Source organism: Acanthochromis polyacanthus, chromosome 7 (genome assembly GCF_021347895.1).
Source record: "Acanthochromis polyacanthus isolate Apoly-LR-REF ecotype Palm Island chromosome 7, KAUST_Apoly_ChrSc, whole genome shotgun sequence".
NCBI classification, from domain to species: Eukaryota; Metazoa; Chordata; class Actinopteri; family Pomacentridae; genus Acanthochromis; species Acanthochromis polyacanthus.
Genome location: NC_067119.1, coordinates 39,751,955 through 39,770,009, shown reverse-complemented (window position 1 = coordinate 39,770,009; position 18,055 = coordinate 39,751,955). Strand labels below are relative to the sequence as shown.

At 41.3% G+C, this 18,055-nt stretch overlaps 1 protein-coding gene across 1 annotated transcript; it reads right to left on the bottom strand.

The window, feature by feature from the left end:
- Positions 1 to 1,199: 1,199 nt before the first annotated feature.
- On the bottom strand, positions 1,200 to 17,627 carry nelfb (negative elongation factor complex member B). Its single transcript, XM_051950534.1, has 13 exons — positions 17,387 to 17,627; positions 14,349 to 14,509; positions 14,154 to 14,253; positions 11,071 to 11,301; positions 9,555 to 9,740; positions 9,350 to 9,462; positions 9,157 to 9,259; positions 7,955 to 8,050; positions 5,808 to 5,950; positions 4,694 to 4,800; positions 2,828 to 2,969; positions 2,560 to 2,668; positions 1,200 to 1,579 (listed from the first exon to the last, which is right to left on the bottom strand). The coding sequence occupies exons 1-13, from the start codon at positions 17,486 to 17,488 to the stop codon at positions 1,421 to 1,423; spliced, it is 1,752 nt and encodes a 583-aa protein (XP_051806494.1). The 5' UTR covers positions 17,489 to 17,627; the 3' UTR covers positions 1,200 to 1,420.
- Positions 17,628 to 18,055: the final 428 nt, after the last annotated feature.

The window sequence follows — 18,055 nt, the reverse complement described above, 5'->3', positions numbered from 1 at the left end:
CTTATTAGGGGCTGCACAGTGGACGTAGTGGTTAGCACTTTCGCCTTGCAGCAAGAAGATCCCTGGTTCAAATCCCAGTCTGGGATCTTTCTGCATGGAGTTTGCATGTTCTCTCTGTGCATGCGTGGGCTTTCTCCGGGTACTCCGGCTTCCTCCCACAGTCCAAAAATATACTGAGGTTAATTGATTACTCTAAATTGTCTGTAGGTGTGATTGTGTGTCTGTATATGTAGCCCTGTGACAGACTGGTGACCTGTCCAGGGTGTCCCCTGCCTTCACCTGAGTCAGCTGGGATAGACTCCAGCACCCCCCATGACCCTAATGAGGATAAAGCGGTGTATAGAGGATGGATGGATGGATCTTGTATCTTTGCCATAACTTTATTGGGGAGTTGTCTGGAATGTGACGCTATCAGAGATACTGTCCGATTTGGTACTATTGATCCTGTTTGAGAAATTTGGGGGAAAAAATACACTTAAATTAATGGAATAAGTGTAATTCTTTTTTTCCATTTATACTCAGCTTAACAGAGGTGCAGGTCAGGAAAGGCAAGCCAGACAACTGTTTGGTGTAACTGATGTAAACTCAAAATTATTACTCTCAAGTAACACGGTGGAGTTCTGTGATCGGAGTTGGTTTTGGTTTGTCGTGTTCTGTTGCACCTCAAGCAGCAATGCCACAGAACCAACTGGAGTTGCAGCAAGGTGAGACGTTAACCACTGGAGGGCAACAAAAATAAGATTTTTACTCTGCAGAGCCTCGGTGGACTTACATGATAGTCGGCTGTCCATTTGTCTGTCTGTCTGTCTGTTAGCAACATTACTCACAAACAGAATAACGGATTTGGATGAAATTTTCAGGGAAGGTCAGAAATAGAAGGTATTCAGTTCCTGTAAGTCCTAAAGTGATGAATCAAAGAGTCTGAAGTAGTTGACCTGTATTTTGTACTTTAACGCAAAACGTTTCAAATATGTGGTTATCGGGGAAACAGCCCAGTGAGGTTTGCACCAGACTTCTGTTAAGTTTAAGTGTTTCTCATACATCAGTGTGTTCCTACAGGCTTAACTGTAATTTTGGAGCACAGCACAGTTTTAGTAAATGATCCTATATTTACAGGGTTCCTGCACTACTGACACAGTTCACACCAACAGCCCAGTTATAGAAGAAAGACTGAACATCTAGACAGAAATGTTAGAAGATACATTTTATAAAAACCTTTATTGACAAATACAGTTAGCTGATGAACTACACTGCCAGAGCCTGAAGACAAACATCTAAACAAACTAAACCTCCATGAAAAAAGTCAGACAACAAACAATGGTAACATGTCCTGTTTGAACAATTGTGAGCGGGCCAGAGGCGGTCTTTGCAGTCAGACACCAGATAAGAACTGTGGCTTTCTCCGTGTTTCTGCGGCGCCTCAGAGAGGTGTAGTTGGGGTGGAGGCGGTGGTCGGGACGGCAACTGAGTGCAGCCCCAGATCCAGGGATGGAGTTTCATCTGGAGGCGGAGGGCTCTTCTTCTGGGCCTCCAGCTTCTCCGTCAGCTGTGTGTACAGCTCCTTCAGCGGCTCACTGCACTGTAGTCACAGCATCACACCGACATTAGTGTTTGTCTCAGGACTGCATTTGAACTGTCTTAAAGAAACACTATTAATGTAGAGAAGAGAATTTAATGAAGTCTGTGACGGTGTCTGTAATGACAACTCTATCTAGCTCTAAAATAAATCCACAAGACCACAAAGTAAACTAGTCTGAATGCTGCTGAATTGACCCTGTTGAGCAGAGGTGCCAAACATGTGGTCCATGGGCCAAAACTGGCCTGCCAGAGAGTCCAACCCGGCCCGCGGGGCGACTTTACAAAGAGGACATTAACTGCAATTAGTAAATTTGTTAAAACTAATTTCCTGATCATGACAAGTTCTTTTGATCACAAAGTAACATTTTAGATTGCTCATTGTTCTTTTGTCATTCTGTCTCATTTTTGTAATATTTTGTCTTTTCTGTCTGACTTTTGTCATTGGTCTCATGTTTTTGTCGTTTTGTTTCCTTTTTGTCTCACTTGTGTCATTTGTCCATTTGTTTCGTTCACTTTGTATCTTTTTTGACCCTTTCTTGGTTTGTTTTGTGCCGTTCACTGAATTTTTTGTCATTTTGTTTCTTGCTTTATTTATTTTGTGTCTCATTTTTGTAATATTTTGTCTTGTTTTTGTAAAAGATAGTTCTATAAATGTGACCATTTTCAGAATGTACCTTTTTTGCACTAAAACAAAGGACAAATTGGGAGTTGTGGTTATTTACAGGTTATTATGCTCTGATTTTACTGGTCCGGTCCACTGGAGATCAAACTGGGCTGAATGTGGCGCCTGAACTAAAATGAGTTTGGGACCCCTGCTGTAAAGCCATTTTAAAATCTGCTTTTTAAATTGTGATTAGACTTTCAGAGATGCCATGGTGATGGAGTGTAGAAGGGAAACACGTCTTCCTGGTTCTACCCAGCTGAACAACTCCTGTGTATTCTTCAAAGCACAAACTAACTGCAGATAAAAATCAAACCAACCTGCTTCGGAGGTTCAAGAGTTTTCATCAAGATTTCCATATAAGATGGCAGCAACTTGTGATGAAGATGCACCAACAAACGGAGGGTGTGTCTGTGGACATTTTCTTTACTGGAAGACAGAAACAAACATCATGGAGATCTTCAATATAATAGGTCTGTACTTTCATATCAGCTAGGGGTAAATTAGACTCTAGAGTCTTTTTCAGTCCACTTTATATTCATGCTGATAATGCACCAAAACAAGGGTTTGAAAAAGTAGTCAAATTACCTGGAGAAAGACGTGAGGAGAAAGCCATCAAAGACCACTGAACAGAACTCTTCTGATCCAAACTCGTCAGAGAGCAGAGTGAGATGTCCGGTCAGCAGGTGCAGGAAGATGTCACCGAAGGCCATGTCATTGTAGGTCTCCACTGAGGGATAAGAGCACAAACAGAGTTCAACACCTTCACAGAGTCAAAGTAAATGTAAGCTCTGAATCGTGTTTACATTGAAATCATTTTATCCTACAAGTTTCATTTAAAATTCATCAAAACAAAAACACTTGGAACAGATTCTGCAAAAAAACCTGCAGTTTTTGATGGAACTGAGAAGCTTTTGTCAGCTGTGAGTCACATTCTAGGACTTTCTACAGCGCAAAGAGGAGACAAATATGGAAACAAAGGAAAACTGTAAGTGGTGAAACATCTAGAAGCTCAAAAGTTTGAGGTCACCCAGACAACTTCATGTTTTCATGAAAACTCACACTTTTATCCATGTGCTAACATAACGGCACAAAGGTTTTCTAACCATCAATGAGCCTTTCAGCACCATTAGCTAACACAATGTAGCATTAGAACACAGGAGTGATGGTTGCTGGAAATGTTCCTCTGAACCCCTATGGAGATATTCCATTAAAAATCAGACGTTTCCAGCTACAATAGTCATTTACCATATTAACCATGTCTACACTGGATTTATCATTCATCTAATGCTATCTGATATTGTTGCACTTCATTGCTGGACCCTTCACCTGACCATTGACAGATCCAAGTCAAATGTATGTGGAATGCGTGTTTAATGTCCTGTCCTGCTGTGACCCATGTCTGCAAACTGAATTGACCCCAGGGGATAAATAAAGTGATCTGAATCTGAATCTTCATGGAAAAAACAGCTTTTCTTTTGAAAATAAGGACATTTCTGAGGTGCCTGGGAGCAGGTGACCCATAAGCTGGGGCCATGCAGCCGTCATGAGGTCGATTCCCACCAATGGCCCTTCAGGTCATCCCCCCCATTCTTTTCCCCACTTTCTCTCACTGACTGTCAAATAAAGCTGCAAAAAGGCCACAAAAATAGTTTAAAAAATAAGAACATTTCTGAGTGACCCATATTCTCATTCTATGCTTTTTATTCATCTGTATTATTTCCTACATTGTAGATTCATACTGAAGATGAACAACTTTTGTTTACAACATAATTCCATATGTATTCTTTTATAGTGTTGTTGTTTTCAGTATTAAGCATAGAAAATAGTTAAAAACCATTGAAGACTTTTGACTGGTTGTGTATTTAGTGTCACCACGTCATCCAGCACCTGTAACATCTGTAGGCAATGATGGACATGCTGATGGCTGAATTTAAACATTTTTGTAAAATAAATAATCAAATCATTTGAGTTTTTTTTCTTTTTAATGATTTATGTCACTGTAACTGTATCACATGGCATAGAAGACATTTCAGAGTCTCTCATGGTTCTCCTGTTCTCATAAAGGAACAACACACTCAGTGAAAAACAGTGAGGGAAAACAGGATGCTTTCCAACTGCTTGGAGTTCACAGGATTAGATATTACTATATTTAATGACAAAACAGAGATGAGATTTAGGTGGGAACCGAGTGCAAGCATGGACAAACACAAACCTCAATAAAAAGTAATAAACCAAGAAAAGTCACATCACAACAGTTTTCGTAATAAAATCAATATTATAAAATGATGGAAACTGTGTGGAAGCAAAGGCGGTTCTTCTGCATGGTGGATCAGGGTTTTAACCTTTAGAAAGACTACAGGTTTACATTATGTGGTTTGAGATCTCAAAATCTGATGGAGGACATCTTTAGGATGTATTTTATCCAAAATTGTGGAGAAGAGCAGCACTCACCCAGGGCAGGTAGTAGCCTCTGCAAGGCATTCTTGTTCCTCTGTTTGGCGATGTGGAGGACGTAGTAGAGCCCCATTTCACACGCCACCCTGTTCTCCTGCAGGTACCTGATGGAAGCAACAAAGACTCAACGAAGACACTTCTTATAATGGAAATCAAAGAAACCATTACCAAGTAAAGACACACAACAAAACATGCTGAGGATGCAGCTGTTAGTCTGGATTTGCACATAAAACTTCTCACATTTCACTTAGTATTAGCTTTTTTGAATTTGTGAGTTGAAAAAGTTGGTTATCGTAGAGATACATTTAAGTGTCTGTACTTTAAGCCCCACAGTCAAACTACTTGTAGTGTCTAAAAAAACCAAGATATTCATTTACATAGAACTGGCAAAAACTGAAAAACTACTCTACAACATTCCTCAAAAATGGACTAACGAGTTGGATGAAATTTTCAGGGAAGGTCAGAAACACACTGTATAATAACAATAAAGCATATTCTATTCTAAATGAAACAAGGACCAAGTGATAAGACTTTGGCTGAGATGCAGCTTAAAGTGTGCTTCTCATGCTATGCTATGCTATGCTATGCTATGCTATGCTATGCTATGCTATGCTATGCTATGCTATGCTATGCTGTGCGTTACACTTGTAATTAAAGAAGAGGCAGCTTGGCGGTCCCCAGTGCATTTATCATCCTTTTACCAAGGGAGAAAAGTTTGTTTACAGGTCATGTTCACGCTGTTCATTTCTCTACAGGCTCACAACACGCTGTCCTGCTCGTTCCACTAAGCAATGTCTTAATAACTCGAGCGCCCCCTGGTGGCGTAAAAGCCGTACTGCATTTACTAAAAACCACTGCCAACTACTAACAGTACTTTCATTACACTTAAGTAAATTTATGTTAGTGTGTGACAATAAACAAAACAAAAATATTTTATGGGAGGTCCTCAATTTAGCTTCTTCCTACACATGCTATGCCTCTCTGTTTCCTTCGTTTGGAATCCTGTGGGTCTGTTGGGCTTCCTCTATAGTTGAATGAGGTCATCATTACAATGTGAAATGCCTTGAGATGACACATGTAAAACAGAAATGGAACTGAAGTGCGGTTCTACCTGGTAAAAGCCTCCGGCAGGGTGGTGGGGTACGACACTGAGCTCTTCTCCTCGCTGGGAAGCTTCTGTTCTACAGTGAAGGTGTGATCGTCAACAACCACTGACATCATTGCAGGCAGGAAGCGCGTCACCACCTCCAAATCCTGAAGGTAGGTGCACAGGGACACAAATGAGCAACCACTCTGTCACCAGAACTGATTCCTGGTAATACTTGCATTAAATCAAGATGACCAGTTTGTCTCTGACCAAAAACTCTGTTTACTGGTTTACTGTGGAGATTGTCTGCAGCTTTGTACATTAAACATGATTTAAAATGTTCTTAATGCAAAAATTAAGAACATTTTAATTTGCCATGATGTGGAGCATGATTAAAACTGTAAGCCTCTTCATAAATCCTAAACAGCTGAAGCTAATCAGCTCACAATTATATAAAACAAGAAGGCGCCACTTACAAAGCAAACCTATGGTGGGGTCCAAACCCTCGTGAAAAATCCAAAAATGAATCAAACTAACAATTTGAGTAAAAGGCTGAATCTGTACAAAAAAAAGTTCACAAATCTAAGAATATCTCAGTATTTTTTGCCACCGTCTGCATGGACCCCACCAGTTTATTAAATATGATTAGTCTTGTTTTCTCAGCATGATCTGACAACGTTACAAAGAGACTCTGTACAAAGAGCTTCTTGTCATATTCAGGATTGTTTTTGTTCTCAGTCTTATAGTGCTCAAAAACTGTTCAGTGGGGCTAAGGTCAGATCATTGGTGGGAAGTCCCTGACAGCTCTGTACGCCTGTAAAGCTGTGAGGGGTATTTAGCTCACTATCCTGCTCCAGAATGAATCCTTCTTCACAAAATGCAACCCAGACGATGGATATTCCCACACAGTCCTGAGAAGACTAACTTTTAAATCCTAAGTCTGGTTCAGCAGAAACAACCACAGTCATGGAGAAGACTGCTGACTTGACAGCTGTCCAGAAGACAATCAAAGACGACCTTCCACAATGAGGGTAAGACTCAGAAGTACATTTCCTACAGGGCAGGCTGTTTACTAAGCGCTGCATTAAAGAATTTAATGGAAAGTTAACTGGAAGGAAAAAGTGTGGCAGGAAGAGATGCAAAAGGAATGACCACAGACATTGGAGCCACCATACAGGATGTGTCTGGGAAATGAGCAAGAAGTGACAAATTCCTATTGTCAAGACCTTCTGAACACCAAAAAACATCAGAAGCATCTTACTTGGACTAAGTAGAGAAAGAACTGGACCGTTGCTAAGTGGTCCAAAAATTTTGCATTTCTTTTTGAAATCAAGGTCCCGGAGTCTGGAGGAGGAGTGGAGAGTGGCAGAATCAAAGTTGCTTAAAGTTTCATGAGCTGTAAGCGGCTATCAAAGTTAAAACAGATAAAGACTTGAAATATTTCAGTTCAATATACTGAGTCTAGACGACATATCTTTTTTACTTTGAGCTGTGTCAGAGGAAAAATGTTGAACTCTTTCACCATATTCTCATTATACGAGATCCATCTGTATATTGATCTGTTTCTGATTTGGTAAAGAAGCTTCTTTTCAGTCTCTCAGTGAACAAAACTTCACATTTCCCCTTAGAAACCTTCAGTCTTACAACAATGCATCATCCATTCTCTATACACCGCTTTATCCTCACTAGGGTTGCGTGGTGTGTGTGTGTGTGTGTGTGTGTGTGTGTGTGTGTGTGTGTGTGTGTGTGTGTGTGTGTGTGTGTGTGTGTGTGTGCTGGAGTCTATCCCAGCTGACTCGGGCGAAGGCAGGGGACACCCTTGACAGGTCGACAATGCATCATGTACTGCTAAAAAAGCTCCTCTTTGTTCAAAATAAGGATTTGACTTCAGGTACTTTTACTTAGTTCTGATGCGATCTTGTGTTTTGAAATGTTTAAAAATGTTGGAACAGACTTTAATTTGGTTATACAACCAAATATATAACTAAAACTGGTTAGGATTAGGCTAACCTTGTCCTATATTTAGAGTAGCTATGAATTCAGTCACCTTCATCTGACTTTTAGTTAGAAGAGGGTAAAAAACAACTGAGCTAAGGTTTACGATTTACATCTTTATCAGTGTCCATGATTCTCGATGCACAGACACAGCTGAGGTGACGGCGTGTACGCACCAAACGAGGTTCTTTGAAGACCTGGCTGTCGATCATGTCCCACGCTCCTTGACCCAGCGACAGCATCCTCAGCTGCAGCATCAGGTCTGAACTTTCCTGTTCAAACACAATTTGAAACTCTGCTGGTAAAAAAAAACTATTTAAGGCAGACACCCTCTCTGTTTTTAAGACCAGGAGTAAAACCTTCCTTTATGACAGATCTTATAGTTAGGGCTGACTGGGTGACCCTGAGGGGTAAGCTAGAGTCTGCATGTACACAACTGACTTCCTCTGACATCCCCTAGTTCTGCTGCTATCGGCCTAGGCTGCTGACAGACCTCTCTCCATGCACTGAGCCCTTCTATCATTACCTTTGTATTTACTACAGTTACTGCATTACACTAACTCTGTTTGTCCCTGTGTCCTTTCTCTGAGTGTCCCTGGTCCCAGAGCTGGATGATTCAGATCTGCGGTCGATGTTCCACCAACTGGTCTAGTCTCCATCATGTCCACTGTGGGATGCTGCTGCTGACCTTCCTCCAGTCCACTGCTTCCAGCTTCACATTTCCAGCAGTCTTCTCTGCATCACCCTCACTTTACCTGATGTGTTCATCCACACACTGTATATTTAATGTTACACCATAACAGTAAACTATGAATCAGCTTCAGTGTTGTGTAACTTAGTCTGTATTCATTATGCATCACTTTATAAGTATCATCTATACTACTGTTACCATGCATGTATGCCAATCTGTGTTATAAGTTTCCTTGTCCTCCACCCCCTACCGCTTCTCATATGGATTCTGTGAAACGTCTTGAGATAATCTGAATTGTAATTGGCACTATATAAATAAAATCTAATTGAACTGTATTTGAAGATCTGTGCATTGAACTGACCTGATCCCATTCCAACCTGCCATGACCCCAAAGGAGTCTTTATGAATGTTTGAGACATCATTCATTACTATTCTGTCAAAAAACGTCTTTTTCAAAGCAAAGTTGTGATAGTTTGAGATGTCCTTATGAAAATTTAAACTCAGACATTAGCTGACTGGAATGCCCACATCACTTCATCCTTGTTCATATTTGTACATGATATCTGAAGCTTTCTTGCTTTGCAGCAGTCATCTTCCTTTTTTTTGATTCACTGCTTGCTATGTTCTTTGCAGCATCACAGCCACTGCTGTGTGCATCATTTATCCTGTGTTCTGCGCTGTGCTTACTCTGGGTAAAGAGTCCTGACTCAGCAGCTCCTGCAGGTTCCTCATGATACTCAAGACCAGAGTGTTGCAGGCAAACGGGTCACACAGGATCATAGACAGGTCCCTGGAAAGCCCAGAAATTCTCCAGATTAATTAATGCATTCAGAGATCAACAAATCTGATGATAAACTTAAACCACTGCATTATCTCTTACCCAAGGACTTGCTCTTGTCCTTTCTTCACTCCATCCAGGAAACCCTGCAGTTCTCTGGCTCGCTTGCCGTCCACAAACTTTTCACGGATGCAGGCGTCTAAACACCACGTGAACTGTCACAGCAGAAAGACAAAGCAGAAAATCATGTAACACATACAAGAACACTGGAAATACAAGGTTTGGGGCTTGCTGTCTGCATTCTCACCTTATGGCAGGGGTCCACGGAGCAGATCTCACTGATGTCCAGGTCATGAAGAGACATGAGCAGCTCTGCCCTCAGTGTGCAGTAGTGGACGTTTCGCGTACGCAGGAAGAGCGTTCGTAAAAACTGCAGCACCATGTCATACAGCTTCACGTTCTTACCAATCATCTGGGTCAGCTTTAGAACCACCTGCAGCATACAGACAACAGCAGCAATAATAAACAACACCCACTAAGATCTCCTGAAGGCATCAGAATTCAGCTGATGTCCACTGTGAACATGAGAAACCACAGGAAAAAGATGGCTTTTAGAGTCTCCAGAACTTCACTAAGACTCATTCTTTCTTTTAACTTTCAAAATAACCCAGTGACAGTTGTCTGGACCTTTAGGGAGAATATTACCAATTAGTCAATTAACTTAAAGAATTAATTTCTTCTAAAAAGGCAAAATAACCATTTAACTGAAATTCATCTTATTCCACCATTCTGCATGTTACTGGGCTGCACAGTGGATCAGTGTTTAGCACTGTCGCCTTGCAGCGAGAAGATCCCTGGTTCATGTCCTGGATCTTCCTGCATGGAGTCTCCATGTTCTCCTGTACATGTATGGGGTTCTCCAGGTTCTCCAGCTTCCTCCCACAGTCCACAAACATGCTGAGGTTAACCGGTGATTCCCTTACAGATGACCAATGACTGACATCATGACAGAAATGACACAGTGATACTGAACAAAAATATTTGTTTCCATAAACTGTAGCATTTAAAAAATATAAGCACTGAAAATTCTTCAGTGTCATTGATCACATTGACTAATTGCAACAGCCGAACTTCATCGACAAATGCAGGTTAAAAAAAACAGATTGCAAAGGAGAATAGCACCACTTGTAGTCCACGTTACAACAGGCCGTATGAAAAGCTTTTCTCCTGATGTGTTCATTTCTCCTGGTTCCCAGTAGGCCTGTATTTTAGTGTTGGCATGTGGATCCCTGCACTGTTTTTGGTATCACACTACCAGTGGATTTCTGACCATTTAAGACCACTCCTGTCCGTCCACACCTGGCTGAACCTGCAAACATTTGGACCACTGATGTCTGCACTCTTTAGGCTTCCACTGATTCTGTGTCCTCTCCCATCCCATAAGAAAAACCTGTCATATTACTGTGGAGTCTTAATACACAAAGGAATACCTGTCAAATTTAAATATGACTTGTTATTTGAGGGCAATAGGTACATATTTCATACATTTATTGATAGTGTGCAAAAGAAATGCTTCATCTTTGAAAATCGTCTTACTTTGACCAGGGAGAAAGCAGCGAGTTCCCCCTCAGCCCAAAACCCCCAGACTTCATGAGCTTATCACTAAGGGCTGCTAAATGTAGAGTGATGAGCATAAATGGTTACTTTATGGATTTAAAAGTAAATCTGCAACACAAAGTGTGCAAAAAGTGAAAAGGTCGGACGGCCTTCCAAAGTGCTGCTTTTATGGGAGGCTTCGTTGTCTAATCTGAGGACTGACTCACCTCGCCTTGGCGTCTGGTTTTTGGAGAAGGGCTGAAGAAATTGTGCAGGATGGAGAGGTCGCTACTGAACAGAGCTGCTTCTTTCTCCACGATGTACTGCTTCAGGAGGGGGGAGACTTCATCCCCAAACAGAGCCTGGTTGTCTTGCCAGATTTGCCTTTTCACCTCCACAGCACACACCTTGTACAGGTCCTTGTCAGCCATCACCATCTTCAGCTTCTTCTCTGGCACCTGCAGGAAGGAGCGTACCTCAGAGATTAGGATTAAGATTATTTTCTCCTCAACTTATATTTTCCCAAGTCCCTTTTACAGGTAAAACTAAGCTGCTTCTTTTTTTACCTTGTTAATATTTCCATATTGTGTATATACACTACAGTCACTTAGAAATGTCCTTATTTTTAAAAGAAAAGCATTTTTTTTCCAATCAAGATAACATTAAATGAATCAGAAATCCAGTCTGGACATTGTTAATGTCCAGACTAACTAGAAAACTATCAATCAACTCTTCTCGTGTCGAACGTTCTGATTGGCTGTTCAAATTTCTACTTTACATCCTGTACCCTTTACATATAAATAAAGTCTGACAATAAAAATGGAATGAAATGTTTTTAAAAGTGTGATTTTGCAGTCGAGCCCTTGGCCATTTGAAATGATTAGGATTCTTCATCGAGTCCTCGAGTAGTGCACATGCTGGTAGGCAAAATAAGCTGCAGTGCACCGGTGACCGTCACAAAAACACGCATTCAGATTACAACATACGTACATGTGAGGGAAACATATGTAATGTTCTGTCAAGAAAGAAAAACAGCTACATCACTAATCACATTCATTCGTACTGATAAATACTGCAAGAATGTGGAAACGCTGCAGAACAACATCTTGGTGAGTTTTCTGACAGGTCCGTTCTGTTGAATGTGTGCTTTCTATGAGGCCACCATCACGGTCAGTTTAGCTCTCATCTCTGCAAAGACTTCAGAAAAGCGTACAGGGAAATGTGAGTGAAGAGTCTGACAGCAGCAGTGCCAGCTGTAGGACGACATTTTCCACCTGGACTTGTGCTTTGCTGTCTTTCAGCAGTGACTGCCTGAAAATAATGGTCTCATTACTGAGTGGGATTTTCCCTGTGAGGGTGTTCAGATCAGGTGTAACCCTCTGGACTTCCTACCTGATCGATTTAATCTGTCTATCTATTCAAGTAGATCACCTGTGACTGTAAACATGTTTACTCGGTCCGACCGCTGATGACATGTTTACTTGTGGGTGATTCTAACTTTCACCTGTTTTCAAAGCCATCCTGCCCTTTGAAATACAGGAAAAATAGGACAAAAATAACCCGAATAACTTGTAAAAATGTGAATTAAAAAGCATGAAATGAAAAAGTATAAATACTGGACACTTCCTCATACACACGTGGACAAAATTGTTGGTACCCCTCAGTTAAAGAAGGAAAAACCCACAATTCTCACTGAAATCACTTGAAACTCACAAAAGTAACAATAAATAAAAATTTATTGAAAATTAAATAATCAAAATCAGCCATCACTTTTGAATTGTTGATTAACATAATTATTTAAAAAAACAAACTAATGAAATAGGGCTGGACAAAAATGATGGTACCCATAACTTAATATTTTGTTGCACAACCTTTTGAGGCAATCACTGCAATTAAACGATTTCTGTATTTGTCAATGAGCGTTCTGCAGCTGTCAACAGGTATTTTGGCCCACTCCTCATGAGCAAACAGCTCCAGTTGTCTCAGGTTTGATGGGTGTCTTCTCCAAATGGCATGTTTCAGCTCCTTCCACATATGTTCAATGGGATTCAGATCTGGGCTCATAGAAGGCCACTTTAGAATAGTCCAACGCTTTTCTCTCAGCCATTCTTGGGTGTTTTTGGCTGTGTGTTTTGGATCGTTGTCCTGTTGGAAGACCCATGACCTGCGACTGAGACCAAGCTTTCTGACACTAGGCAGCACATTTCTCTCCAGAATACCTTGATAGTCTTCAGATTTCATCGTACCTTGCACACTTTCAAGACACCCTGTGCCAGATGCAGCAAAGCAGCCCCAAAACATTACTGAGCCTCCTCCATGTTTCACCGTAGGGACAGTGTTCTTTTCTACGTATGCTTGGTTTTTGAGTCTATGAACATAGAGTTGATGTGCCTTACCAAAAAGCTCCAGTTTGGTCTCATCTGTCCAAAGGACATTCTCCCAGAAGCTTTGTGGCTTGTCAACATGCATTTTTGCAAATTCCAGTCTCGCTTTTTTATGAGTTTTTTTCAGCAGTGGTGTCCTCCTTGGTCGTCTCCCATGAAGTCCACTTTGGCTCAAACAACGACGAATGGTGCGATCTGACACTGATGTACCTTGGCCTTGGAGTTCACCTTTAATTTCTTTGGAGGTTGCTCTGGGCTCTTTGGATACAATTCCAACGATCCGTCTCTTCAATTTGTCATCAATTTTCCTCTTGCGGCCACGTCCAGGGAGGTTGGCTACTGTCCCGTGGGTCTTGAACTTCTGAATAATATGAGCCACTGTTGTCACAGGAACTTCAAGCTGTTTAGAGATGGTCTTATAGCCTTTACCTTTAAGATGTTTGTCTATAATTTTTTTTCGGATGTCCTGGGACAATTCTCTCCTTCGCTTTCGGTTGTCCATGTTCAGTGTGGTACACACCTTTTCACCAAACAGCAGGGTGACTACTTGTCTCCCTTTAAATAGGCAGACTGACTGATTACGAGTTTGGAAACACCTGTGATGTCAATTAAATGACACACCTGAGTTAATCATGTCACTCTGGTCAAATAGTTTTCAATCTTTTATAGAGGTACCATCATTTTTGTCCAGGCCTGTTTCATTAGTTTGTTTTTTTTAATAATTATGTTAATCAACAATTCAAAAGTGATGGCTGATTTTGATTATTTAATTTTCAATAAATTTTTATTTATTGTTACTTTTGTGAGTTTCAAGTGATTTCAGTGAGAATTGTGGGTTTTTCCTTCTTTAACTGAGGGGTACCAACAATTTTGTCCACGTGTGTATTATTTCCGTGTTGTCAGCAGCAGAAATAGTCAACACTTGCCTTGGGCAGATGCTTCAGCACCTGCATTACCACCGGCTGAATGGACGGCATTTTGACAAGTGGAAAGCTCTTCTCCAGTAGTTCTTCCAGCTTCCCATATCTGTAAAAGACACGGAAAGAAAACAAAGAACAGCAGTCATCGAGCTAATTCCTTCAGAGAACATTACTCAAAGTCCACAGTGAACAATCACATACCTGTCCTCGTCTTTTCCCTCTGCAATGATGGCGACTCGCTCCATCAGCTTGTCTCGAAGCTCGTCAAAGACGGACTGGTGGAACTCCAGCCGAGGCGTCCCGTGGAGGTCGAGGAAGGGAAGAGCCGACTGCAGCGTTGGCAGCAGGATGCCATTTTCCATCTGCAGTCATACAACAGAAGCACTCCTTAGATTCTCTGATAAACAAATTAAGCCATTTTAAAACGTCTAATGTTCAATTCACACGGGACTAGTTTTACCTGAGGATCTCTGGTAGTCTGTGAATTACACATGTCTGTGTTTCTTGCAGTGCATTCGTACGGGATGAGCGAAGTCCGTATTTTACTCGAATTTAAGGACATTACAGCCCAGATATGATGTAATGGCTGTGCACTGTTTCCACGCTGTTAACGTGGTATATAGTCGTCATAGCAACAGTAAATATCTCAAAGCAGCAATGTGACTGGGGAACAGCGAGCAGCGTTGTTGGGATAACGGGCCCTCAAGGCGTTTGCATTAAGCCCGTTGAAAAATGTTTCTCATGGCATGCTGCTACACATCATCCATCTCTATATCCTCCCAAACTTCCCTCTTCTTGTTGATCTGAATATGTCGTTTCTGTGAATGCTCCATGGGCCTGTTGTCTATCAGCCTACTGCTGCATTTGCACCTAAAATGCTGTCAATAATTTCCACTGCAGCCTCCAGAATTCAACCAGGAAAGAGCTAGAAAAAGGCGCACAATAAAAAACAACTAAAACACCCCTCAATCACTGAGATGCAGATTCGCTCAGGACTAGTGTTATCCCAGGTGTTATCCCACCTGTCAGCTGATGTCTGAGCCTCGGGCCTGACTGGGAGACTTGACAACGATGGAAAAAGATACAAGAAGATCAGTGGAGACACGTTTGCAGCCGTAATCAGGAGGAATAGAAGGAGACATACAGCCACTAATCAGAGCTGCAGTGACCGTCCTGAAATCACACCACGGACCGTGCACTACGCTCAAAACCCAGCTCTGAAAAACAGACAGGCATGCGCTTTTGACTTGGCAAAGACGTTAATATGTTGTTAAAGGTCAATGTGAAGAACAATGAACATATATATATATATATATATATATATATATATATATAGAGAGAGAGAGAGAGAGAGAGAGAAAAACTTGACTGCTCTTCCACACTCACACTAAAGTGCAAGATTACATTTTTATGACATGAAAAGAAAAAGAAGCCTAATAAATGCTGGGAGGACAGATGAGAGTGAGATAAATCTGTTCTACTTAGATGTGGTCCAGGATGTTTGACATGAACCTGACCACAGTAAATAGATAGTCTCCACTATAAACCCTCGATGTGGGATGTCATGACATTTACAGACGGAACCATGAATGTCTGTGGATTCACCAAAGCATTGTCTGAGGAAATGACTCTCAATCTACAGAGGTTTGGGATAAAATGAACACTAAAGCATGATAACAACCCGAGAATCACCATGAGTTCTACACGAAGAAAGAGTAAAAACTATCACCTGGACAAATATGTCACCTGACTTGAATCCAACAGAGCAATTTTAGGGAATTTTAAGGAAAATGTAGAACATGCAATCCCTCCAGCAGAGAGCAGTGGAAAGACAAAAAATGTCTCTGAAGAAAGGTAGAGCATCTAGTACCCTAGAGGAGGATGGAGTCTAAAATGAAAGATTTCAATCTCAGTGACAAAACGTGTGCTGATTTTTAACGTAAAACATCACCAAAAAAGATCTGAAGGTCTCCCACATGTGGATGTACAGGTTTCCATGCTATTTGGATCATGCATTTGTATTTTATAAAACAAAAAAAACTGCTCTAGTTCTCTTATGGTTTGTGGATGGCTACATTTCATGATCTAGAAGCCAAATATTAGTTCAAAATATGCAACAAGATTATGATAAAGATGTTATACTTATCCACTTGTGTTTGCTCACAGATGTTGCCTCCTTTAAAGAAACGAAGAAGTCAACCGATAGACGACAGGAATAAGATGTAGACGCTGGTGTTTTTCCCCTCTGTAGCTTTACAGAACAATAACTGACCTGGTGATTAAATCTGGACGAAAGCCACTGATCTGCTGCTTTTACTGCTCATCTGAGTAAGCGTGTTGCATTCAAGTGCTGTCAGCACCGCTGTCCAGCCTTCACAAAACTCCATGATCTTATTACTGCTGCTATCACCTGGACAAATATGTCACCTAACTTGAATCCAAAAAGCAACTTTAGGATATTTTTTTAAGGAGAAGATAGAGCACACAATCTCTCCAGCAGAGAGCAGTGGAAAATATGTCTGAAGAAAGGCAGAGCATCTAGTATCCTCGAAGAGGATGGAGTCCAAAATAAAAGATTTCAGTCTGAGTGATGAAATGTGTGCTGACTTCCTACTTGGGGCCTGTAGGTTGACTAAAGTAGATCTAAACTGTCTTAACTACACAGAAGAGCAAACCCCCTACTGATAAACTGACTGATAATGTAATCATGTACCATCTGTCGTACACTGCATATAGTTCTCCTGTGTCGTCCTGTGTCCATGCAGCTGGGTGGCAGACCTGCTCCAGGATGCAACAGGTCGTTTAACTGCCAGCCTCCTGCATTTTGTTCCTGACAGACTCCATGTCCTCCACTGCTCCACTCCATCCAGAATGAGAGTTTCTGCACCGGTGAAGCATCACATTTGCTCCAAACTAATTCGCCAGGACGACTACGTACAACTACTACGAAGGGGATTAGCTCGAAAAGTCTGAATTTAAATATCATGAAAATTTCAGTGATTCAACAGTCTTTGAAGACTACCAAGCAGCTCGTAGCTTCCATAACTGAATGCTGACTTTCATTCTAATGATGCTACAGCTAGCTGGATAACACAGCTAGCTAACGCGGTTTAAAGCTCTCAGGTTTTAAATATCACGGCCAACACTCGTAGGTGGCCATCTGATGTAGGAACTGTGTACAGACAGTTTATAATTCTCAGCTACATGCTCCTGAACAGACACCTTTCATGTACTGTTACCTGGAACTGATCGATGGCTTTCAGAGGCTCCGTGCAGTTGGTGAGAGTTTCTTTGAGGTCCTCGCCGTTGGATATCCCGAGCTCGGGCAACCCCGCGAACATCCTGGCTCCTGTTTGATCATCAATTTAAGGATTTATGTATGAATTAAACGTTCAGATGAGGATTTTGCAGCCGTTAAAGTAAGCACTTGCAAAACGCGTCTTCTGCTCTTCTTCTCTTCGTCTAATGGCGGTTAACAAACCAACTTGTAGATGCATTACCGCCACCTGCTGGATGGAAACGGAACGATGAAGAATTCGATGCTCTGCAGGACACATGGTATAAAACAGTGTCTCTGAAACTATGTCGTTTTATGGTGGGAGTGTACATTTTTTTTATTAAATTATGGTGAATGCTGTTAGACTGAAGAATAGAGTTAAAACATGTGTGTGAAATACATAATGTTGAATATTCTAGTAGTGACTGAAAATTGGAGACGTGTGTGTGTGTGTGTGTGTGTGTGTGTGTGTGTGTGTGTGTGTGTGTGTGTGTGTGTGTGTGTGTGTGTGTGTGTGCGTGTGTGTGTGTGTGTGTGTGTGTGTGTTTGTGTGTGTGTGTGTGTGTGTGTGTGTCTGTGGAGGACACTCCAAACATAGCGGTGTAAACATAAGGCAATATAACGTTCAAAA